General features: G+C 43.8%; 1 protein-coding gene across 1 annotated transcript in view; it reads left to right on the top strand.

Moving 5' to 3' along the window:
* LOC124716751 overlaps positions 1 to 25,768 on the top strand; it is a 324,669-nt gene that overhangs the window by 85,148 nt on the left and 213,753 nt on the right. The window contains exons 7-8 of the mRNA XM_047243294.1: positions 1,213 to 1,618; positions 9,642 to 9,915. Coding sequence (XP_047099250.1) covers positions 1,213 to 1,618; positions 9,642 to 9,915 — 680 coding nt within the window. The remainder of the gene's footprint in view (positions 1 to 1,212; positions 1,619 to 9,641; positions 9,916 to 25,768) is intronic.

Genomic DNA, 25,768 nt, shown 5'->3' with positions numbered 1-25,768 from the left:
AACGGTTCCACTGCCGTCAACATACATTTCGCGTAAAGACCACGAAGATAAGGTACAAGAAATCAGGGCTGATATGAAGGCATGTAGACAGACAGGAAGCAGTATGTCGTCCCGAACGGGGTGACTTCAGCAGAAACACGCGTAACTTCAGGTGTGCCCCAGGGCAGCGTAATAGTTCCCCTGCTTTTTACGATTTACATAAACGATCTGGTTGGTGGTATTGACAGCGGCCTTAAGCTGTTTGCGGATGATGCGAAAATCGCCTTTAATGTACGAGTACAAAATAAATGCCCAGTCTTTGAAAGCGGTAACGTCCGTCAAGTATCTGGGAGTGATTATTCGAAATTATCTCAAATGGAATGATCAGATTACACAAGTAACGGGTAAGGTGAACTCTAGATTTAGGTTTATTGGTAGAATGGTGAAGCGATGCAGTCCTTCAACTAAGGAAATAGCTTACAATACGTTAGTTCGTCAGTCTCGGAGTATTGTTCGTCTGTGTGGGACCCTTACCAGATGGGTCTGATTCAGGAGATTGAGAAAGTTCAAAGAAGAGCGGGAAGATTCGTGACGTACAAATAGCCATCGCGAGAACGTTACAAATCTCATAGAAAGTTTGAAGTGGGACACTCTTGCAGATAGACGGCGCGCTAAACAGAAGGGGGTGGTCACTAAATTCCGAAATCCGATCTTCACCGAGGGAGTAGAGCATATATTATTACCACCAACTCTCAAATCGCGCAATGATCACCATTCAAAGATAAGGGAAATTAGAGCTCGTACTGACGCGTTCAAACAGTCTTTTTCTCTCGCGCGATCCGTGAGTGGAACAGAGGTAGGGGGGGGGGGGATATGACTTTGGCGCGAATTGTGCCCTCCACCACACACCGCTTGGTGGCTAGTGGAGTATATACCGTATACAGATGTAGACTGTCGTTTGTTACTCGCTCTCTTTCTGGATGGAAAAGGAAATGAAATAAATACTAGTGGTACAGGGTACCCTCCGCCACACACCGTGCGGTGCCTCGCGGAGTAGGTACGTTGTTGTAGATATAAGTGTAGATTGCCTAAAGGCCTAGAATTAAATATAATATTCAGAAAAAAACGAAAGTTGAAAATTTTGACTTATTTACTTTCAACAGTTGACGATTCACTTGTATGTCTAGTGTGTTTGTAGATGATACCTGGGTAAGTTATGCTGTCGTTTGGCAGGTTGTAGATTTCCCCGACGGCCAGGACGAGGAGGAGGAGGACCTCGACGACGAGTTCGCGGCCCTCGCCAAAGAGTCGGTCTCGCGGAAGGCGTCCTACCAGCCGCCGGCGGACGGCGCCGACCAGGACCAGCAGCTAGACCTCGACCTCGGCCTCGGCCTCGAGCGCGACCCGTTCGACACCAGTGTCGCTGCGGCGGTGCTCGGCGAGCAGACCGCGCACGACTCGTTCGACAGCGAGGTCGCCGGGCTCACAGACCAGCCGCCCGCGCTCCCCCAGTCACAAACTCAGGGCCGCAAGCCGCGCGCCTTCCCCATCTCTCCAGACGTCGACATCGTCCTCGCCAGCGACAGCCCCAGCTCCTGGGCCGCCTTCGACGACGACGCCGAAGAACCGACCACCAAAGGTCAGTCGGTGGCACGTCTCGGAGGCAGATTTCAGACTGTCCAATTCACGAGGTCCTGTGTCCAGCAACATGTATCAGCAGCTGCTTCTACATCTACATCTACATCTACATTGATACTCCGCAAGCCACCCAACGGTGTGTGGCGGAGGGCACTTTATGTGCCACTGTCATTACCTCCCTTTCCTGTTCCAGTCGCGTATGGTTCGCGGGAAGAACGACTGTCTGAAAGCCTCCGTGCGCGCTCTAATCTCTCTAATTTTACATTCGTGATCTCCTCGGGAGGTATAAGTAGGGGGGAAGCAATATATTCGATACCTCATCCAGAAACGCACTCTCTCGAAACCTGGCGAGCAAGCTACACCGCGATGCAGAGCGCCTCTCTTGCAGAGTCTGCCACTTGAGTTTATTAAACATCTCCGTAACGCTATCACGGTTACCAAATAACCCTGTGACGAAACGCGCCACTCTTCTTTGGATCTTCTCTATCTCCTCCGTCAGACCGATCTGGTACGGATCCCACACTGATGAGCAATACTCAAGTATAGGTCGAACGAGTGTTTTGTAAGCCACCTCCTTTGTTGATGGACTACATTTTCTAAGCACTCTCCCAATGAATCTCAACCTGGTACCCGCCTTACCAACAATTAATTTTATATGATCATTCCACTTCAAATCGTTCCGCACGCATACTCCCAGATATTTTACAGAAGTAACTGCTACCAGTGTATGTTCCGCTATCATATAATCATACAATGAAGGATCCTTCTTTCTATGTTGTCTAAAACTCTTCTGTAGCCTGCCGACACTCAATAGTTGCGTTTCATATTCTGCTGCTATTCGTATGTTAGTATATAGTCTTAAATAGTAGTTGTGTACATCTCTCATGATACCATTAGCGTCAGCTGTACAACAAGATCTGGTGCTTTGTGGGCTTTGTGTCTTTCGTAAATTATTTATTTGCTTGTGTGAATAGCCAGCCAGCCTTTACAGCAACACATAGTTGTACACGGCATATATGTATTCACAAAGAAAGAACATTCAGAAATATACTGTAAGACAGAAAACGACTTACCGCGAAGAAATTATTCGAATGGGAAGGAAATTGGTAGATGTGACATACCTCTGCAGAGAAACACATGTTTACGGTTTCAGAACAATTGGACTATTTATTTAAGAGGAAGAATGTCACAAATTGAGTAAGTTAGTAATACGTTAGTCCACCTCTGGTCCTTGTGCAAGCAGTTATTTGGTTAAGCATTCATTGACAAAGTTGTTAGATGTCCTCTTGAAGGATATTGTGCAAAATTCTGTCAAATTGGTGCGTTAGAACGTTAAAATCCAGAGCTGGTTCGATGGCCCTCCCCATAATGTACCAAACGTTCATATTTGTGGAGAGATCTGGTGACCTTGCCGGCCAACGTAGGGTTTGGAAAGCACCGAAAACATTATCTTGCTGAAATATAAGTCCAAAAAAAAATGGTTCAAATGGCTCTGAGCACTATGGGATTCAACTGCTGAGGTCATTAGTCCCCTAGAACTGAGAACTAGTTAAACTTAACTAACCTAAGGACATCACAAACATCCATGCCCGAGGCAGGATTCGAACCTGCGCCGTAGCGGTCTTGCGGTTCCAGACTGCAGCGCCTTTAACCGCATGGCCAATTCGGCCGGCAAATATAAGTCCAACGTGGCTTGCTATGAAGGCAACAAAAAGGGGAGTAGAGTATCATCGACGTACCACTGCACTGTTAAGAGAGCCGCAGATGACAACCAAAAGGGCCTTGCTATGAAAAGAAATGGCCCCTCACTCCTGCTTGTCAGGCTGTATTTTGGGTGACAATCAAGTTCATATCCCACCACCGTCTGGAGCCCCTCCAGATACATTTTCGGTGATCATCAAAGCTCAGTTTAAAGCAGGACTCACCGGTTAAGACACAATAAATGAGGTATCAGATCGGATAAGTGTCTGAAGACGTGTTAGTGACTTGCTCAATTTGTCAAACTCTTTCCCTTCAATCAGTCATCCAATTTTTCTGAAATTGTAATCATTTGTTTGTCTGTAGATGTACAATACGTCTACCGATTTCCTTTCCATTTGGATAATTCGTTCGTGGTTTCTTTTTCTTGTCTCGTATTTTGATTATCAATACGCAGTGAAAACCCGGCTATCTGTGAGAAGGCAGTTAACGCATTGTTAAAATTTTCAACTCCATATATGTCTGAAGTGGGTTTCTCAACGTTGACAAATTAAACCATCAAAGAGGGAGAGAGAAATTCAAATCAATCGCTGACCAATTAAGGTGGCTCTGAGCACTATGGGACTTAACTGCTGAGGTCATCAGTCCCCTAGAACTTAGAACTACTTAAACCTAACTAACCTAAGGACATCACACACATCCATGCCCGAGGCAGGATTCGAACCTGTGACCGTAGCCGTCGCGCGGCTCCAGACTGTAGCGCCTAGAGCCGCTCGGCCACTACGGCCGGCTAAGGCGCTGCAGTCATGGACTGTGCGGCTGGTCCCGGCAGAGGTTCGAGTCCTCCCTCGGGCATGGGTGTGTGTGTTTATCCTTAGGATAATTTAGGTTAAGTATTGTGTAAGCTTAGGGACTGATGACCTTAGCAGTCCCATAAGATTTCACAAACATTTGAGCATTTTTTCAAATTACGGTCGCTTTGTCAATGATTCCGCGACAAATCAGCAGTCTGTGTGCAGCTAAGCAAGGTAAAGTATCACATTGAAAGTAGAGTTATTTACTTTAAAATTCGTTTTATAAATGTCTATTTTCTTCAATGAATTAAACTTAATGAGAAAGTTGATGAGAAAGGCATGAGTATATTCCTCTTTTATATTAATAACAATAATAATAACAACTGATTACTTTCGTAATTATACACTCCTGGAAATGGAAAAAAGAACACATTGACACCGGTGTGTCAGACCCACCATACTTGCTCCGGACACTGCGAGAGGGCTGTACAAGCAATGATCACACGCACGGCACAGCGGACACACCAGGAACCGCGGTGTTGGCCGTCGAATGGCGCTAGCTGCGCAGCATTTGTGCACCGCCGCCGTCAGTGTCAGCCAGTTTGCCGTGGCATACGGAGCTCCATCGCAGTCTTTAACACTGGTAGCATGCCGCGACAGCGTGGACGTGAACCGTATGTGCAGTTGACGGACTTTGAGCGAGGGCGTATAGTGGGCATGCGGGAGGCCGGGTGGACGTACCGCCGAATTGCTCAACACGTGGGGCGTGAGGTCTCCACAGTACATCGATGTTGTCGCCAGTGGTCGGCGGAAGGTGCACGTGCCCGTCGACCTGGGACCGGACCGCAGCGACGCACGGATGCACGCCAAGACCGTAGGATCCTACGCAGTGCCGTAGGGGACCGCACCGCCACTTCCCAGCAAATTAGGGACACTGTTGCTCCTGGGGTATCGGCGAGGACCATTCGCAACCGTCTCCATGAAGCTGGGCTACGGTCCCGCACACCGTTAGGCCGTCTTCCGCTCACGCCCCAACATCGTGCAGCCCGCCTCCAGTGGTGTCGCGACAGGCGTGAATGGAGGGACGAATGGAGACGTGTCGTCTTCAGCGATGAGAGTCGCTTCTGCCTTGGTGCCAATGATGGTCGTATGCGTGTTTGGCGCCGTGCAGGTGAGCGCCACAATCAGGACTGCATACGACCGAGGCACACAGGGCCAACACCCGGCATCATGGTGTGGGGAGCGATCTCCTACACTGGCCGTACACCACTGGTGATCGTCGAGGGGACACAATAGTGCACGGTACATCCAAACTGTCATCGAACCCATCGTTCTACCATTCCTAGACCGGCAAGGGAACTTGCTGTTCCAACAGGACAATGCACGTCCGCATGTATCCCGTGCCACCCAACGTGCTCTAGAAGGTATAAGTCAACTACCCTGGCCAGCAAGATCTCCGGATCTGTCCCCCATTGAGCATGTTTGGGACTGGATGAAGCGTCGTCTCACGCGGTCTGCACGTCCAGCACGAACGCTGGTCCAACTGAGGCGCCAGGTGGAAATGGCATGGCAAGCCGTTCCACAGGACTACATCCAGCATCTCTACGATCGTCTCCATGGGAGAATAGCAGCCTGCATTGCTGCGAAAGGTGGATATACACTGTACTAGTGCCGACATTGTGCATGCTTTGTTGCCTGTGACTATGTGCCTGTGGTTCTGTCAGTGTGATCATGTGATGTATCTGACCCCAGGAATGTGTCAATAAAGTTTCCCCTTCCTGGGACAATGAATTCACGGTGTTCTTATTTCAATTTCCATGAGTGTATTAAGATCCACACGATTTTCAGGGTACAGACATTTTTGTATGCCACGTTGACTCCAGGGCCACGTGGATGTACCGGGAGTAATAAAAGGTTGCGGAACACTGCTCTACAGTACACACTGCACTGATGTGGCAGGTGCTGCAACTAGCGCCAGGGTTTAGAGGGATCTCTCGTCTTCGGCAGTCTGCTGCCCGAAATTACGCGACCATCCCCTAATGTCAGTTGACAAAAATATGTGTACACCACCTGATCAAAAAATCCAGTCGTATACTATGAGTTGAATACTACACTGAACCGCCAAAGAAACTGGTGTAGGCATGCCTATACAAATACAGAGATACGTAAACAGTCAGAACGCGGAGCCGCGGTCTGCAACGCCTATGTAAGACAACAAGTGTCTGGCGCAGTTGTTAGATTCGTTACTCCTGCTACAATGGCAGGTTATCAACATTTAAGTGAGTTTGAACGTGTTGTTATAGTCGGCGTACGAGCGATGGGATGCAGCATAACCGAGGTAGCGATGAAGTGGGGATTTTTCCGTACAATCATTTCACGAGTGTTCTCTGAACATCTGGAATTCGGTAAAACATCAAATCTGCAACATCGGTGCGGCCGGAAAAAGATCCTGCAAGAACGGGACCAACGACGACTAAAGAGAATCCTTCAACGTGACAGAAGCGCAACTCTTCCGCAAATTGCTGCAGATTTCAATGCGGAACCACTCAACGAAACATTAGCGATAAAGGCTTTCGGAGCCGAAAGCCCACTCTTGTATCCTTGATGACTGCACGACACAAAGCTTTACGCCTCACCTGGGCGACTGTTGGTGACCGGAAACTTGTTGTCTGCTCGGACGAGTGTCGTTTCAAATTTTATCGTGCGAGTGGACGTATACAGTAATGGAACAACCTCATGAATCCATGGACCCTGCATGTCAACAGGGGACTGTTCAAGATGGTAGAGGCTTGCAGTGTGGGTCGCAGTTAGTGATACTGGATTCCTGAAACGTCTAGATACCACTCTGACAGGTGACACGTACGCAAGCATCCTGTCTTATCACCAGCATCCCTTCATGCGCACTGTGCATTCCGACGGACTTGGGCAATACCAGCAGAACAATGCGGCACACCTCACGCCGAGAATTTCTACAGGGTAGCTCCTGGAACACTCTTCTGAGTTTAAACATTTCCGCTGGCTACCAAACTCCCCAGGCATGAACATTGTTGAGAATATCTGGGATGCCTTGTAACGTGCTGTTCAGAAGAGATCTCCACCCCCTTGTACTCTTACGGATTTATGGACAACCTTCCAGGATTCATAGTGTCAATTCCCTCTAGCACTACTTCACACATCAGTCGAGTCCATGCCACATCATGTTGCGGCAATTCTGAATGCTCGCGGGGGGATGCTACACGATATTAGACAGCTGTACCAGTTCCTTTAGTTGTTCAGTGTATTTGTTATGAGAGACAGACACGCCGACATAAAAGTAGGCTGCGCGTACTGTGTTGCCAGCAGAGAAGCAGTAACAGCAAAATGGGTCGGTCACGAGAGCTCAGTGACTTCGAACGTGTCCCAGTCATTGGGTATCACCTGAGGGACAAGTTCATGAGAGACATTTCAACCCTGCCCAAGGCTAAAATAACAACCCTAGCTAAGCAAGACCAGACAGACCTTGTATACCGACAGTCAGGAACTGTCGAGTATTGGTGACTGGGACAAGTTGCATGAAGGAATCCCTCGTGACTTTCAAACTGCTACCAGCGATCGAGGCTGCGCAATGGCTGCGCATGAGTTGAGGAGTATTGTGTACAATGGTCGAGCAGATCCCCATAAGCAATATTTTTCTGTAGTCAATGCTAAATGGCGCTTGATGTGGTGTAACAGCGATGGCACTGGAGAGTAGATTACTGGAGTGATTTGGAGTGATGAATCATCCTATACTCTGTGGCAGGCCAATGGTAGAGTTTGTGTTTGGAGAATACTTGGAGAACGTTACCTGCCATAGTGTGTGCTGCCGATAGTGAAGTATGGAGAAGTGGTGTTATACAATGAAGCGCCAAAGAAACTGCTATAGGCGTACGTATTCAAGTACGGAAAAATGTAAACGAGCAAAATACGGCGCTTCGGTCGGCAACGCCTTTGTAAGACAAGTGTCTGGCGCACTGTCAGATAGGTTACTGCTGCTGCAATAGCAGGTTATAAAGATTTGCGTGTGTCTGAACGTAGTGTTATAGTTGGCGCACGAGCGACGGGACACAGCATCTACGAGGTAGCGATGAAGTGGGGATTTTCCTTTACGGCCATTTCACGAGTGTACCGCGAATATAAGGAATCCGGTAAAAGATCAAACCTCCGACATCGCTGCGGCCAGAAACAAGAATGGGACCAATTACGACTGAAGAGAATCGTTCAACGTGACAGAAGTGCAACCCTTTAGCGCATTGCTGCAGATTCCAGTGCTGGGGCATCAACAAGCATCAGCGTGCGAACCATTCAACGAAACATCATCGATGAGGGCTTTCTGGGCCGAAAGCTTACTCTTGTATCGTTGATGACAACACGACACAAAGCTTTACGCCTCGCCTGGGCCTGTCAACACCTACATTAGACTGTTGGTGACCGGAAACATGTTTCCTGGTCGGACGAGTTTCGTTTCAAATTGTATAGAGCGGGTGGACGTATACAGGTATGGAGACAACCTCATGAATTCATGGACTCTATATGTCAACAGAGGACTGTTCAAGGTGGTAGAAGCTTGCAGTGTGCGTCGCAGTTAGTGATATAGGATGCCTGATATGCCTAGATATGACTCTGACAAGTGAAACGTACGTAAGCATCCTGTCTGATCTCCTGCGTCCATTCATATGCATTGTGCATTCCGACGGACTTCAATTCCAGCAGAAAATACGACACCCCACACGCCCAGAATTGCTACAGGGTGACTCCAGGAACACTCTTCTGCGTTTGAACACTTCCGCTACCCACCAGATTCCCCAGGCATGAGCATTATTGAGCATATCTGGGATGCCGTGTAACGTGCTGTCGAGAAGGGACCTCCACCACTCGTACTCTTAAGGTTTTATACAAAGCCCTGCAGTATTCATGGTATCAATTCCCTCCAGCACTACTTCAGACATTAGTCGAGTCCATGCCACGTCGTGTTGCGACGCTTCTGCACGCTCGCGGAGACCCTACTCGATATTAGGCAGGTGTACCAGTTTGTTTGGCTCCTCAATGTAGTATGAGATCGTTTTCGTGGTTACGGGGTTGTCCCCTTATTGTACTTAACAAAACGATACACGAGGAAGTGAATTGGATACTGTGAATGGTAGGGGAACTTTCCAGAGACAGTAACTGATTGAGTATGATAGTGCACCCCGTAGGAAGGCAGCATCTGTGTGAGAACGTGTTGAGGAGGAGAACATTGCTGATATGGACTGATCCACGCAGATTTCCAACCTGAACCCAATGGAACACCTTAGTGATGAGTGAGAACGTCGACTTGAGATCGTAGCCTCCAGCATCAGTACCGTCACTGTTATCTGCTGTTTAGGAATATAGGTTACCATTCCTCCACCAATGGGTGTCTGGATGCTTCTGATCGCACAGTGTATATTGGCTAAAAATAAAGAAAGGGAAAATTTAGAAAGAAAGACGAAGAAAGGAAGTTGGTCATTGAAGAGTATGTGTGTGCTTTGTTTGCAGAGAGCAAGCCGGCCAGACCGCCGCCCCCATCCGCCGCCCCCGCACGCGGCCAGCAGGAGACGTTCCACGAGAGTGAGCTCCGAGCACTCGCCGAGGACTTGGTGGCGCCCGACCCGTTCGACACCTCGTTCGCTGAGGGAATCCTGCCCGGCAGCTCAGACCTCCGCGTGCTCGAGGAGCAGCTGCTGCAGGGCAACCAGGACACCTCGGTGCTCTCCAGCGTCAGCATACACGTCACAGACCCGGCGGGCGAGAAGCTCGACCACTCACCGGGGTAAGTGTCACAGTTGGGGTCGCCAGTTTTCAGGGGGAGCTCCCAAGCGCTCAACTAAACTAAACTCCACCCCAACAGGCCATTAAGGCCCAATGGTACCGGCCGGCCACCGTGTCGTCCTCAGCCTGAAGGCGTCACTAAATGCGGATGTGGAGGGGCATGTTGTCACCACACCGCTCTCCCGGGTTTACGAGACCAGAGCCGGTACTTCTCAATCTAGTAGCTCTGCAGTATGCCTCACAAGGGCTGAGCGGACCCCGCATGCCAACAGTGCTCACACAGTTTTTCAACCATCCGGTCACCCATCCAAGTGCTAGCCAAGCTCGATAGCGCTTAACTTTGATGATCTGACGAAACCCGGATATTGGCCTTTCTAGGGCGGTACTGACGTTTCACGCAGTATATTCGAGGGTACCGCAAAGAATTAAAAATGTTGACGCTTGCTCAATACATTGCACAGTAATTTATATCGTGTAAAGGTAGCATTGAGCAATAAACGGCAGTTCCTGCCGAGAACAAGTTTCAGTTCGCTTCAAACGAACTCCTGCAAAGAACTGAAAAAATAAAACGACAAATGATCCGGGAGTGCTCTGGAGGATGTTCGAGGTTGTTGTTGTTGTTGTCTTCAGTCCTGAGACTGGTTTGATGCAGCACTCCATGCTACTCTATCCTGTGCAAGCTTCTTCATCTCCCAGTACTTACTGCAACCTACATCTTTCTGAATCTGCATAGTGTATTCATGTCTTGGTCTCCCTCTACGATTCTTACCCTCCACACTGCCCTCCAATGCTAAATTTGTGATCCCTTGATGCCTCAGTACATGTCCTACCAACCGATCCCTTCTTCTTTTCAAGTTGTGCCACGAACTCCTCTTCTCCCCAATTCTATTCAATACCTCCTCATTAGTTATGTGATCTATCTTCATCTAATCTTCAGCATTCTTCTGTAGCACCACATTTCGAAAGCTTCTATTCCCTCCTTGTCCAAACTATTTATCGTCCATGTTTCACTTCCATACATGGCTACACTCCATACAAATACTTTCAGAAACGATTTCCTGACACTTAAATCTATACTCGATGTTAACAAATTTCTCTTCTTCAGAAACGCTTTCTTTGCCATTGCACCTCCGGAATAATTTACCCAAGAGGACGCCATCATCATTTAACCATACAGTAAAGCTGCATGCCCTCGGGAAAAGTTACGGCTGTAGTTTCCCCTTGCTTTCAGCCGTTCGCAGTACCAGCACAGCAAGGCCGTTTTGGTTAATGTTACAAGGCCAGATCAGTCAATCATCCAGACTGTTGCCCTTGCAACTACTGAAAAGGTTGCTGCCCCTCTTCAGGAACCACACGTTTGTCTGGCCTCTCAACAGATACCCCTCAAATGAGGTTGCACCTACGGTACGGCCATCTGTATCGCTGAGGCACGCAAGCCTCCCCACCAACGGCAAGGTCCATGGTTCATGGGGGTAGGATGTTCAAGGTATTGTTATAAAATAACGGGACTATTGTTGTAAGGCACTTTGTTTCAGAAACACACATATTTCGTTACTGACACCCTCGACACTCTCGCCTCCTCTACCCGTACAACGCTCCATGAGAATTTTCCCTTGATGGAAACAGTTCTAGACTTTTTGTATGTCTGTCCTTTTGACTGGAGGTTTTGGGGACAGCGGCCGTTCACTATTGCAAAAAAATGAAACGCCTACAGCAATCCTTATGATCTTATTTACTTGTATCTACCAATTTAAGCACTTTAGTGTGCCACCTTCAAACTGTAGTTGATGCTGAAGGGGTTGACACGATCCATATGTATATATCGCATCAGTGGGCAACGTAACTGGTTACGCAGACTATCTTAAACAACTTCGCAACCTTGGTTGACAGTTGATGGTTGGAGTGCTGATACCAAAGTGCACAGATAGCTGTGTAACCAGTTATGTTGGCCACTGATGCGGTATATGCATATGGATCATGTCAACCCCTTCAGCATCAACTACAGCCTGAAATGGCGCACTGAAGCGCCAAACCTGGCAGCTACACAATAAATAAGATCGTAAGGACGGCTGTCAACTTTACACTTTCTTTTAATAGTGCAAGACTTCTTCCTCTGTGAGCTCCTTGATAACGTGTGCCCCTTTTTCTTTCACTGTTTCGACGACGGACTGACATCTTGTTCCTTTTAATGTAGATTTGACCTTGGGGAATACATGAGGAGCTATGGCCATTCGTTCATCTTCACTAATGTGAAACCCATCTCTACTGAGCAAGTGTTCACAGCGGTTAAGGTACGCACTTTAGAGCCCACATTTATCGGACATTTTTTCTCGTTTTTGTCCACACTACCACCACTGAAAGTTACCAACCCTACACTCTTCGCAACACAAGAACCGGGACATGTATTCAACTGTCAGAGGTGTCGGAACGGTTTTCGTACATAACATTCTAGTCGTTCGTTTCCGGTACAGGGATCGTTACTTCAAATTAATACATTTATCGTTCTCCATAATCCTAGAAAGTCTGTAATATCATCACGGAATCACCTCGTGTATACGTACATTTACAGACGCCGACGCCTGTAACTTTGACGCTCTGTAGTCTCGTTAGATGACGTTGCCGGACCTGGGTTCCTCTTCAAAATACGATGTTCTCACTCCCCTCTACAAGTCCTAGAAGTCTCTAACGGGAATTTCCGACCACCTGTATATGCTCTGCCTGGAAGAAAAACGCTTTAGCCTCATTACACATAGTCTTAATAAATACAAAATACTTACTGACGTCTCTCAAAAGGAATGATGTACACAAAATATGAAAGTTAAAATATATGGCTAAACTGTCCTACGCTGATTAAGTAGTGGAATGGACTGTACAGAGTGCCGGCAGGGCATCTATCAGAGACGTCACGTCCTATTCCAGGATAGACGTGTGTTTGCATATCGTGGATCACTTCTCTTAGCACGTGACCAAGTCTGGTAACGAGTCATTGTTTACAAGGAATGTCAGATATTTCATTCATTCATGTCGTAAGCAGTTCGACGTCACAATTCCACAGACTGTCGGAGTGTCGCCGTCGACATTGTCGACGAGGCTCGCCACTATTACGTCACGCCTTCCGAGCCGAGCTGCGTTAGGCCGTTACTAATTGATCACACTATCCCCAACCATTAATAACGGTCCCCTTCCGCATTTTTTTCTGTTCCGCTTGCATATGACGAATTTTCCGCAGACAGAACAACTATGTAGCAGTCAACACGGTGTCCGCCACTATCGATCGTGTGAAACCCGGTTTGTTCCGTTCATTCATGCGACAGTAAGTAGCCTTTCAACAAGGTATTTCAGAACTACGTTTGTTTGATTTTTGGCACATCCACTTTTAGTAGTAACTCAAATCCTTTTTGTAGCTGTTTTGAGCGGGTTTTTGTGTACCCATCTCGATGTTACGTCAGAGGTGATCTCGTTGTTGTTGTGGTCTTCAGTCCTGAGACTGGTTTGATACAGCTCTCCATGCTACTCTATCCTGTGCAAGCTTCTTCATCTCCCAGTATTTACTGCAAGCTACGTCCTTCTGAATCTTCTTAGTGTATTCATCTCTTGGTCTCCCTCTACGATTTTTATCCTCCACGCTGCCCTACAACGCTAAATTTGTGATCCCGTGATGCCACAGAACATGTCCTACCAACCGGTCCCTTCTTCTTGTCAAGTTGTGCCACAAACTCCTCTTCTCCCCAATTCTATTCAATACCTCCTCATTAGTTATGTGATCTACCCATATAATCTTCACCATTCTTCTGTAGCACCACATTTCGAAAGCTTCTATTCTCTTCTTGTCCAAACTATTTATCGTCCATGTTTCACTTCCATACATGGCTACACTCCATACAAATACTTTCAGAAACGACTTCCTGACACTTAAATCTATACTCGATGTTAACAAATTTCTCTTCTTCAGAAACGCTTTTCTTGCCATTGCCAGTCTACATTTTATATCGTCTCTACTTCGACCATCATCAGTCATTTTACTCCCCAAATAGCAAAACTCCTTTACTACTTTAAGTGTCTCATTTCCTAATCTAATTCCCTCGGCATCATCCGACTTAATTCGACTACATTCCATTATCCTCGTTTTTCTTTTGTTGATGTTCATCTTATATCCTCCTTTCAAGACATTGTCCATTCCGTTCAACTGCTCTTCCAAGTCCTTTGCTGTCTCTGATAGAATTACAATGTCATCGGCGAACCTCAAAGTTTGTATTTCTTCTACATGGATTTTAATACCCACTCCGAATTTTTCTTTTGTTTCCTTTACTGCTTGCTCAATATACAGATTGAATAACATTGGGGATAGGCTACAACCCTTTCTCACTCCATTCCCAACCACTGCTTCCCTTTCATGCCCCTCAACTCTTATAACTGCCATCTGGTTTCTGTACAGATTGAAAATAGCCTTTCGCTCCCTGTATTTTACCCTTGCCACCTTTAGGATTTGAAAGAGAGTATTCCAGTCAACATTGTCAAAAGCTTGAGGTGACCTTATACTTACAAATAATAAACAGACACTGTGTGTAAAGTTTGTTTACTGTTATTAATTTCCAGCACAAATAAAACACGCATTTGCTCCACGTGAATATGGCCAGCACCAGTGCTGCCACCACACCGGTGCTCGGAGAAGAACGTTATAAACAATGTCACCTGGAGCTGTCAAACCAAACCTTCACCTGCTTCTCCCTCCCCTCTGCCAGCAATTGCTGAACCTCACTGAAAACTGACTACGTTCACCTGAGCCATCTTCTTTTATTGTGGTGTTTTGTGACGTCATCCCTACGGCGTCACTCAGTCCACACATCAGAATTGCAAATGATCTTTTGAATCAAATTATTATTTATACAATTTCCAATGATACTGAAAGGCGATTTCAAGCAAGGTTCAGTGAATCGAAATAGAATTCACGTAATGTCACAGACTATTCCGTTCACGTGCAGTCATTTTTCTGATTTACTGTTTCAATCTGTGTGACGTGGGGCTAGAACGGCGAAAAGCATACAAAAACTAAAATCTCTCGAACTACAACAGAAATTGAAAAGAACGCGATTAACATACACATGAAACCCGCGGCCAGGCACATTCATGTGAATTGTAGACCATTCATGTAGATGTAAATCTAGTATTTCACTCTGAACGGATGTCTTCGTCAGATTACCAACTGTGTCTTTATTTCTTTCTTGGCGTCACCGTTGACTCACATAAATCTTCTCTCTCACTCTCCTCTATTATTTAAGTATGATGACGATGATTGCATCCATAACAAGCGGTTTAGTTTTATTGGCTAGGACACGATTCTGGGAACCTTTGATGAAATTCCTTTTACTCTAAACTAATTCTAATCCCAGGTCACTGTACTAACGTTAGGTGAAGCAGCCTTTAACAGAAAAAATTCTGCTGCGTAGTGAAACAGAAAATTTTGAGAACAGTCGTCTCCTGAAGAAATGAAAAAAAATTATTTATGAATAAAAATTGCTTCGACGGCAACGATAGCGTCAATAATTGTCCAGAATGTTACTTTAAACTCGTTGGTTACGTAACAGAGAAACAAAAGTAGACATTAGAGCCTTTTTTTTTTTTTTTTTTTTTTTTTTTTTACCCGCAGCGATAGCAGCGCCCCAAGCGGCTAGCAAGCGACGCTTCTGAGTACGATGTCGGATGAGTGCGAATACTAGTGCTTATACTGATTTGTAACGTAGTTTTTACAATAGCGCGTGCATGTAGCGCCTTCAAGATTCAAGATCGACAGTAACTAAAAACGACACCCCCTTTTTCATTCTTTAGTTTACTAAGGACCGTCGGAGGTACGAAACGGCATATTACAAGACAGTTTATTTATTTTTTTCATGTAGCGTTCAGATATTTAGTGCATAATGTCGTTTTCCTTTAATATCCAAAATTGCTAGTAAACACGAAAAGATCTGTTATTTCGGAGAAAGACGACGAACACCAACCCAACAAAGCGGAATTTTGTTCGCTACACTTTCAGCCAAATCAACGTATGTGGAACGTAGGAAACGGTGTATGGAATTTAATACATATATTATGTAACGTACCATATAAGCCACCACACCTGTAACTTAGGAAAAACCATACAGACGTGAAAATAAATAATCAAAGACAATAGAGCTGTTTTCCAGCACAGAAGAAACCAGTTCAACAATTATTGCTAAATCTGACCCACAAATGGCCAGAATCTTTAACACATTCACTCTTGAAGCAAAAATACACGTTTATAAAAATATTCGTGTATTAGAAATTCGAATTATGTGTAAAAATACGCAAATCATTAGATTCCATAAAAAAATTTCTGTGATAACAACAGCAGACAGCATCAGAAATATGTGCTTCACATGCATGAAACATGGTTTATATTCCCTTGCTTTCAACGGGGAAAGCTGCAATTATACATATATTCGTAAGTAAGTTGTAGCTTATGTCATTGAATCACTGTGACTAGCTGTTTTTACATGTATTCCACGATAATTCATGTCTCTTGGAAATTTACAAACGCTCGGAACCCAAGAATGTAGCGACTATTTCGTTAATTAAACAGAAAATAATTATGCTTATGACGCTGTGACTGCTTTCTCGCCGCTTGGAGCCCTAGTGTTGCGCCAGCTGTCAACTTTCACACCAGAGTAACTTGGGACTACACTGCCCTCACTCGGCTACCCTCGGTGTTTACGTAGAAATTACGGGAAACAGTCAGGGTTTAAGGCCCACGTTGCATAGGTGGTGCAAAGTTACGACGTCTCAGTCGCGTGATAGTGGAAGTGATTGTTTCGGCTAAGTAAAAACAGGAGTCTATAAGCAACAACTGCCACTGAACGAGGTTATAATTTTGTTTGTTAGCAATGTTTGCTTCAGCTCGGCAGAACGGAAGGAAACAGCACACAGACAAAAGTAAGTATTTTAGCAGAAGCAATCTATTCGCTCCGAACAGTTTTTGGTCAAAAATTATAGGCTGTCAGGAACGTGAATTATAAGTATTGGTAGTCACAGAAGCTGATAGTTGCACAGGATGTTAAAAAGATCCCATAGTTTGAGAGGTGGTAGTATGCACCAAAACTACGCGAAAATGTCTGGTAAACATGGGCTTTAAAGCGCTTACGATCTACATAATGGAGCAGACAAATGACAAATTCCCCTGTTATTGCGAATAAACAGTCATCCTTGTGGGTTCGAAATACACTCTATGGTACCAAAGTGATCTGTAACGTAGCCAGCAGTTAACTTTCACATGCAGGCGGTTCGAAACAAGTGCACGAGTTTGGCGTAGAAGAGATGTTTCACAATAGCGAAGATGAACAAGTGCTCATAGCATTTCAGTTATACGTTTTACAATCCATATTTACCACGTCTCAAAATATGGAATACTTGTTATAACACCCTGTATATTCCGGCTGTCTCACCTGAGTCTTGTCTTGTCTAGGCTTTAGGCATATATTTGCAGTTAAGGTTTTGCAATGTGTGGTAGCAGTCAGTTAAAAAAAAGCTTACTCATGTGGTGTTTCAGTGGACCACAGTGTCTACGGAAAACTGTTTTGTCTTTAAAAACATTTTAGTGGAAGAATGAGATTTTCACTCTGCAGCGGAGTGTGCGCTGATGGATAGTGGAAGTTTATCTGCTAATGCGATAGAGCAGCCCTATATCAACCATAGGTTATACACGCGCATACGGTAAGGCAGTATGATATAATGGAATATTCGATAGTAGTCGTAGAATTTTACCACTTTAGTAGTAAACGTCCAACAAAGGCTGTAAACAATACGGCGACTATTACGTGATGTTAGTGATTTTTTTTTTTTTTTTTTTTTTTCCTTCAAACGGGCTAAGCTACAGATCATTGTCACCGCAACTAAAATTTTTTTCCTCATTTGTTGGCTTCGTCAACTAACAAAAAGATTGTGAATATATCCACCAAAAGGTGACGCGACAGCAGCCACTAGCATTCCGTCGCTGACCAAAGCCGATGACTCGCAACGAACATTCCTCTCGGCCCGGTTGTTGGTGGGGACGTTTTGTTACTAACGCCTTTATACGTATTAAGAACTAGAAAGTACTAGGCTACAGTGGGAAAATAAGGGACAATTTTAAGTCTATGAATAACGCGAACCATCGGTAAACTCTTTGAAGTGTGACGTATGGGATGTTTTTATTTGTACATTCCAGATTGTAGGACGCACGCCTTTATAATGCGTCGTTTATTTCTTGACTGTTGGTAGCTTATATCGTGCTGTTTGCGAAAACTATGTAGATCTCATGCCGATGTCAATACTTTGAGAGGAACGATGTTTTGAATAGTTCTACAGTAAACTAATGTTTTTTATAACGAGGTTGTGATGACAGATGGATCAGTAGCGTAAACCGAAGTGAGAGTATATATATATAATAGCCCTACTGTGACTTGGTATTTGCGAGTCTTTAATGTATTTGAAGCTATTAAAAACAAGGACATTCCCTCCCCAAAACCTTACACCCCCGTGCAGATGCCATTACTTCTCTGAATGTTGCTTTATACTTTGCTAATATTTTCTGTCGTAGGTCATACCTTTAAGCCCCTTCTCGCCGCCATGTAAATGACATTGGCCTGTCGGCACGGCATGGCGTTGTTAACTATTTCGTTTTAGCGTATGAGCACATAAAATTCCACTTCAGAAACCATTCTGTTTCAAACGAGAAACAAACCGATGTTTACTGGTTACATTGAGTCCCATGAAACGTCATGGGCTGACTCAGCTGCACCCTGCAAGTACGAAATTTCAAATTCCTGTCAGAAAACAGGAGAGAAATCGACTCATGCCCCTTAGGAGAGAGATCTGGTGGACAACATGCCAGGTATTTGGAGCAACAGCGCATGCCAAGCGGCAGGCGTTTACGATTATTTCATTAATTTTTTTTTCTCTTGAGGACATCGCAGAGATAGACTGCATGTTTCAGAAGAGAATGGGAAATCATCTCTAACACTCCGAATGAAAAGTCATGTATTCGCAATCAAGGTATTTGTGCACGCTGGTAGTTGTGTATTTTCGCAAGTGAGTGAAAGTATTCAACCATTTTATTGTCATTTTTCTTGCAGACCAGTATTTTCTCTGCGGTTGCACACTGGGCATTTGAGAGGAAACATATTGAGCAAGAAGTTAATGAAAGCGACGTAGATACAAGTAGTATCGCCCTCTTGATGGGAATTTGTTAAAAATAAGATATAACCCGCTATATTTGACAAGTGGCGTTAGCCGTATGTAGACCTATTGATGGGGAGAACCCAATAATAAGTAGCTTATCCGATTGTAGTTTTAATTATGGGTTGAATTATTCATGTATTGTTTCGAGCGAAACCAGTCTGGGGAAGAAACCGGATGAAAACAATCGACGCAGTCGGGCGTTTACAGTTTTGAGCACAAACATTCGATCGTTTAGACATTGTTAAATCATTGTTGTGATTGCACTCTGTTTTCGCTTGACACTGTTATTGCCGTTCACGTATTTACTTTTCATTGACTGCCAATAAGTAGCTTTTAGTTCCGTTTTTCGTCCTTGTTTATGTATAGACCTTCTCTTAACAGTGAACATTGTACTCGGATAGGAAGACCGAACCGCTCTGTGGCGTGGAAATGGAAGACATATTACTGGATTTAAAGATAAATCCAGTACAATATACAGTATCTGCAAGAGAGATTCATATTAGGAAATTCCATTACTTAAAAGAAATTCGAAGAAAATGAATAAGTATTTCCCTAAAAAAAAACCAACAACTTTCGACAGGTGACATGCTTAAAAGGCAAGTGATTAAGTTACAAAACAAGTTATATCCTTCCCGTTCACGTCATTTCGGCATTTACCGAAATAGGATTTGCAATGATGTATGCACACCAATGGGAGCTACAAAAATTTAATTAAAAAGCACCAAGCCATTTATTTTTTAAAAAATATTATGTAGTACCAGTTATTAACCTTCTAGAACCAACCAAAAATCCATACTTGATGCCAATAGTACGAAAAATTCGTACCTAGGTAAAGAAATACATACATTTGGAAAATACTTCATTTTTACAAATATACTTTTTATCCACCTCTCCTTGAAATAAAAAAGTTGACAGCCCTAGTCATGATATAACCGAAAAGGCTGAAAATGTATGTAAATTAAAGTACTCAAACGCGGAGCCCGAGTGAAAACACTTCATAACTGGCGTGTCAGACTCTTTTTAATTGCTTGTTTCACGTAAAGTGGAACCACGCGAACACGGAGAACGAGTGAAAAAACATCATACAGCTCACGTGGTCGCAGAGACTAGTTATATTGTTTCATTCGACTTAAAAAACCATGAAGGTAAAAAAGTGTTGACAACGCTAGACTTGAAGCTGGCGTCCAAAACATAAGGTTCACCTCACTCATACCTCCACGGTTCACCGCGGCAATAATTCCTTGTGGTGGCACCCTGATCAGCCCGTGCCCAATTTTGACCATAGGGCATATCTTGATTTTCTTGGTCATATCGCAAATAGCATCTGGTGCTTTGCTTGTGTGAAGACGTAAGTGTTTCATCAAAAAAGGCCAGCTTGCGTCCTGTATGGGTGCGCTCGTCGATCCGATCTAATCCAAAGTATAAAGGAATCACATTTTGACGCGCACAAGATACGATAGCATGCTTTGCTTCTTTCCTCGTAATTTTTCCGTAGCCGTGAACATTAAAAACGCCGTGCAAACGAGTTGAAAACTGAAAATCTAACGAACAAGAAACAGTACAAGGAAGAAAACAAGCATTGGTTTCGAAGTTTGTTTCGTTTGCTATCGATGTCAATACAGTAAAAGTGGAATTAAATGGATTACGAAAGCATCTTTTTCACATCACCCTTTTCTCCTTGCTTATGGGAAACAACAAAAGCAAGCTACAAAAAAATGGTTCAAATGGCTCTGAGCTCTATGGGACTTACCTTCTGTGGTCATCAGTCCCCTAGAACTTAGAACTACTTAAACCTAACTAACCTAAGGACATCACACACATCCATGCCCGAGGCAGGATTCGAACCTGCGACCGTAGCAGTCGCGCGGTTCCGGACTGAGCGCCTTAACCGCGAGACTAAAGCAAGCTGTTGTTGTTGTTGTTGTGGTCTTCAGTCCTGAGACTGGTTTGATGCAGCTCTCCATGCTACTCTATCCTGTGCAAGCTTCATCTCCCAGAACCTACTGCAACCTACATCCTTCTGAATCTGCTTAGTGTATTCATCTCTTGGTCTCCCTCTACGATTTTTACCCTCCACGCTGCCTTCCAATGCTAAATTTGTGATCCCTTGATGCCTCAAAACATGTCCTACCAACCGATCCCTTCTTCTAGTCAAGTTGTGCCACAAACTGCTCTTCTCCCCAATCATTTTCAATACCTCCTCATTAGTTACGTGATCTACCCACCTGATCTTCAGCATTCTTCTGTAGCACCACATTTCGAAAGCTTCTATTCTCTTCTTGTCCGAACTGGTTATCGTCCATGTTTCACTTCCATACATGGCTACACTCCATACAAATACTTTCAGAAACTACTTCCTGACACTTAAATCTATACTCGATGTTAACAAATTTCTCTTCTTCAGAAACGATTTCCTTGCCATTGCAGTCTACATTTTATATCCTCTCAACTTCGACCATCATCAGTTATTTTACTCCCTAAATAGCAAAACTCCTTTACTACTTTGTCTCATTTCCTAATCTAATCCCCTCAGCATCACCCGATTTAATTTGACCACATTCCATTATCCTCGTTTTGCTTTTCTTGATGTTCATCTTATACCCTCCTTTCAAGATACTGTCCATTCCGTTCAACTGCTCTTCCAAGTCCTTTGCTGTCTCTGACAGAATTACAATGTCATCGGCGAACCCCAAAGTTTTTACTTCTCTTTGAATTTTAATACCTACTCCGAATTTTTCTTTTGTTTCCTTTACTGCTTGCTCAATATACAGATTGAATAACATCGGGGAGAGACTACAACCCTGTCTCACTCCTTTCCCAACCACTGCTTCCCTTTCATGTCCCCCGACTCTTATAACTGCCATCTGGTTTCTGTACAAATTGTAAATAGCCTTTCGCTCCCTGTATTTTACCCCTGTCAACATCAGAACTTGAAAGAGAGTATTCCAGTTAACGTTGTCAAAAGCTTTCTCTAAGTCTACAAATGCTGGAAACGTGGGTTTGCTTTTTCTTAATCTTTCTTCTAAGATAAGTCGTAAGGTTAGTATTGCCTCACGTGTTCCAACATTTCTACGGAATCCAAACTGATCTTCCCCGAGGTCCGCTTCTACCAGTTTTTCCATTCGTCTGTAAAGAATTCGCGTTAGTATTTTGCAGCTGTGACTTATTAAACTGATAGTTCGGTAATTTTCACGTCGGTCAACACCTGCTTTCTTTGGGATTGGAATTATTATATTCTTCTTGAAGTCTGAGAGTATTTCGCCTGTTTCATACATCTTGCTCATCAGATGGTAAAGTTTTGTCAGGACTGGCTCTCCCAAGACCGTCAGTAGTTCCAATGGAATGTTGTCTACTCCCGGTGCCTTGTTTCGACTCAGGTATTTCAGTGCTCTGTCAAACTCTTCACGCAGTATCTTATCTCCCATTTCATCTTCATCTACATCCTCTTCCATTTCCATAATATTGTCTTCAAGTACATCGCCCTTGTATAAACCCTCTATATACTCCTTCCACCTTTCTGCCTTCCCTTCTTTGCTTAGAACTGGGTTGCCATCAAAGCTCTTGATATTCATACAAGTGGTTCTCTTCTCTCCAAAGGTCTCTTTAATTTTCCTGTAGGCAATATCTATCTTACCCTAGTGAGACAAGCCTCTACATCCTTAAATTTGTCCTCTAGCCATCCCTGCTTAGCCATTTTGCACTTCCTGTCGATCTCATTTTTGAGACGTTTGTATTCCTTTTTGCCTACTTCATTTACTGCATTTTTATATTTTCTCCTTTCATCAATTAAATTCAATATTTCTTCTGTTACCCAAGGATTTCTATTACCCCTCGTCTTTTTACCTACTTGATCCTCTGCTGCCTTCACTACTTCATCCCTCAGAGCTACACATTCTTCTTCTACTGTATTTCTTTCCCCCATTCCTGTCAATTGTTCCCTTATGCTCTCCCTGAAACTCTGTACAACCTCTGGTTCTTTCAGTTTATCCAGGTCCCATCTCCTTAAATTCCCACCTTTTTGCAGTTTCTTCAGTTTCAATCCGCAGTTCATAACACAATAGATTGTGGTCAGAATCCACATCTGCCCCTGGAAATGTCTTACAATTTAAAACCTGGTTCCTAAATCTCTGTCTTACCATTATATAATCTATCTGATACCTTTTAGTATCTCCAGGATTCTTCCAGGTATACAACCTTCTTTTATGATTCTTGAACCAAGTATTAGCTATGATTAAGTTATGCTCTGCGCAATATTCTACCAGGCGGCTTCCTCTTTCATTTCTTAGCCCCAATCCATATTCACCTACTATGTTTCCTTCTCTCCCTTTTCCTACTGACAAATTCCAGTCACCCATGACTATTAAATTTTCGTCTCCCTTCACTACCTGAATAATTTCTTTTATCTCATCATACATTTCATCAATTTCTTCAACTGCACAGCTAGTTGGCATATAACCTTGTACTACTGTAGTAGGCGTGGGCTTCGTATCTATCTTGGCCACAATAATGCGTTCACTATGCTGTTTGTAGTAGCTTACCCACATTCCTATTTTCCTATTCATTATTAAACCTACTCCTGCATTACCCCTATTTGATTTTGTGTTTATAACCCTGTAGTCACCTGACCAGAAGTCTTGTTCCTCCTGCCACCGAACTTCACTAATTCCCACTATATCTAACTTTAACCTATCCATTTCCCTTTTTAAATTTTCTAATCTACCTGCCCGATTAAGGGATCTGACATTCCACGCTCCGATCTGTAGAACGCCAGTTTTCTTTCTCCTGATAACGACGTCCTCTTGAGTAGTCCCCGCCCGGAGATCCGAATGGGGGACTATTTTACCTCCGGAATATTTTACCCAAAAGGACGCCATCATCATTTAATCATACAGCAAAGCTGCATGTCCTCGGGAAAAATTACGGCTGTAGTTTCCCCTTGCTTTCAGCCGTTCGCAGTACCAGCACAGCAAGGCCGTTTTGGTTAATGTTACAAGGCCAGATCAGTCAATCATCCAGACTGTTGCCTCTGCAACTACTGAAAAGGCTGCTGCCCCTCTTCAGGAACCACATGTTTGTCTGGCCTCTCAACAGATACCCCTCCGTTGTGGTTGCTCCTACGGTATGGCCATCTGTATCGTGAGGCACGCAAGCCTCCCCACCAACCGCAAGGTCCATGGTTCATGGAAAGGAAACCAAATGCGTCCCATTACTAGAGCAAATACACATTCAAGAACAGAGAAACGTTTGCAGTTACCTTCCTGACACTACGTTATTCATGTAAGCAGTGAAATTTTTAGTATTTAAAACAGTTATTGAAGGCACACACAAAAATACTTAGCAAGAAGCAATCGTAGACGGCAGTCTGCTAATATTTTGGGTTATTTAAGATGCTGACAGGCTCCGCCCACTCTGCTTTGAATCATCGCATAGGGGAAATATGTAGCTCTTTCTCCCTTGTTTTGTTACCTTCACAAAAAAAAAGTTGAACGTAGAGTGACTAGTTCCATCACTAGCACTATTGCGACTAGAACGTCATAAGCTACTATAACACGTATTTTAACTACAAAACTTACCATAATACTATACCATATATACTATAATGGCAACTGCTACTATAATCTATAATAGGAAAACTATACTATGATGGGAAAGTAGGTGTCAGTACATGTGTGACGAGAACAATATGACATAGTAAATTCAATCCATTACTGTCATATAAACATTTCTTTGAAAGATTCTGTATTCATGCCACATGATAAGAATATGAAACTAATATTACGACCAGTTTTTAGCATCTTTGCAAATGAAAAACCTCATTAACTACTGAACTGTACTGTTTAATTAACCAAGTTACGAAAAATTATTATTTAAGTGTACAGGCGCAGGAAACTGAACCAAATTAATGAAAATTGGAAAATACCTACAGAGGAATAATTTATTTCCTGTGAGTTTGCATGAAATTACTTCGTTTTCGACCAATGTCACAGTCTCTCATGTATCTCACTTCTCACAGCAAACAATACAGCATTAGCACTTCCTTATTGGGAAAACCAATATTTGTAACTTTCATAGCGTCTTCAATTTGTTTCAATATGGAATCTGACAGTTTAGGTAAAGTCTTTATCAAAGAAATCACTGATACCGAGTCTCGGTCCGGCACACAGTTCCAATCTGCCAGGAAGTTTCAGAGCGACTATTGATAGCAGGTTTCCTAACTGGAGTAGTTCTATTTTTATTCCCTGGCATAAGCAGCATTAGTGTGGAAGAAGTGTTATTGGGTGAATTTTCGTGTTCTTCTGGTTATCCTAATCATCAGACTAACCCGGAAAATTCTAAATTTCAGAGCTCTCTGTGCCAGTTGTAACCACATTAACAACATAGTTTACTTACGTTTTGAAAATAAAAGAACTGCTTAAATTAAGTTAAACATTACAATTGTGTTTTCAGTTAGATAAGAAAAATCTGCCTTTTAAAATTGAAAGTTTTCTTGTTCCATGGAGTTGGATGAAAATCGTCTTTTATTTGTTGTAGGTCTTCGATGGAAATGATTGACAGGCAGTGACGACAAAACATTATTTGAAGCGATTGTTACTCGGTTGCTGCTTCACTTATTAAACTATATG

This window comes from Schistocerca piceifrons, chromosome 9, assembly GCF_021461385.2.
Source record: "Schistocerca piceifrons isolate TAMUIC-IGC-003096 chromosome 9, iqSchPice1.1, whole genome shotgun sequence".
Taxonomy (NCBI): domain Eukaryota; kingdom Metazoa; phylum Arthropoda; class Insecta; order Orthoptera; family Acrididae; genus Schistocerca; species Schistocerca piceifrons.
Note: the sequence above shows the minus strand (reverse complement) of the source record. Positions and strands in the feature narration are given on the sequence as shown.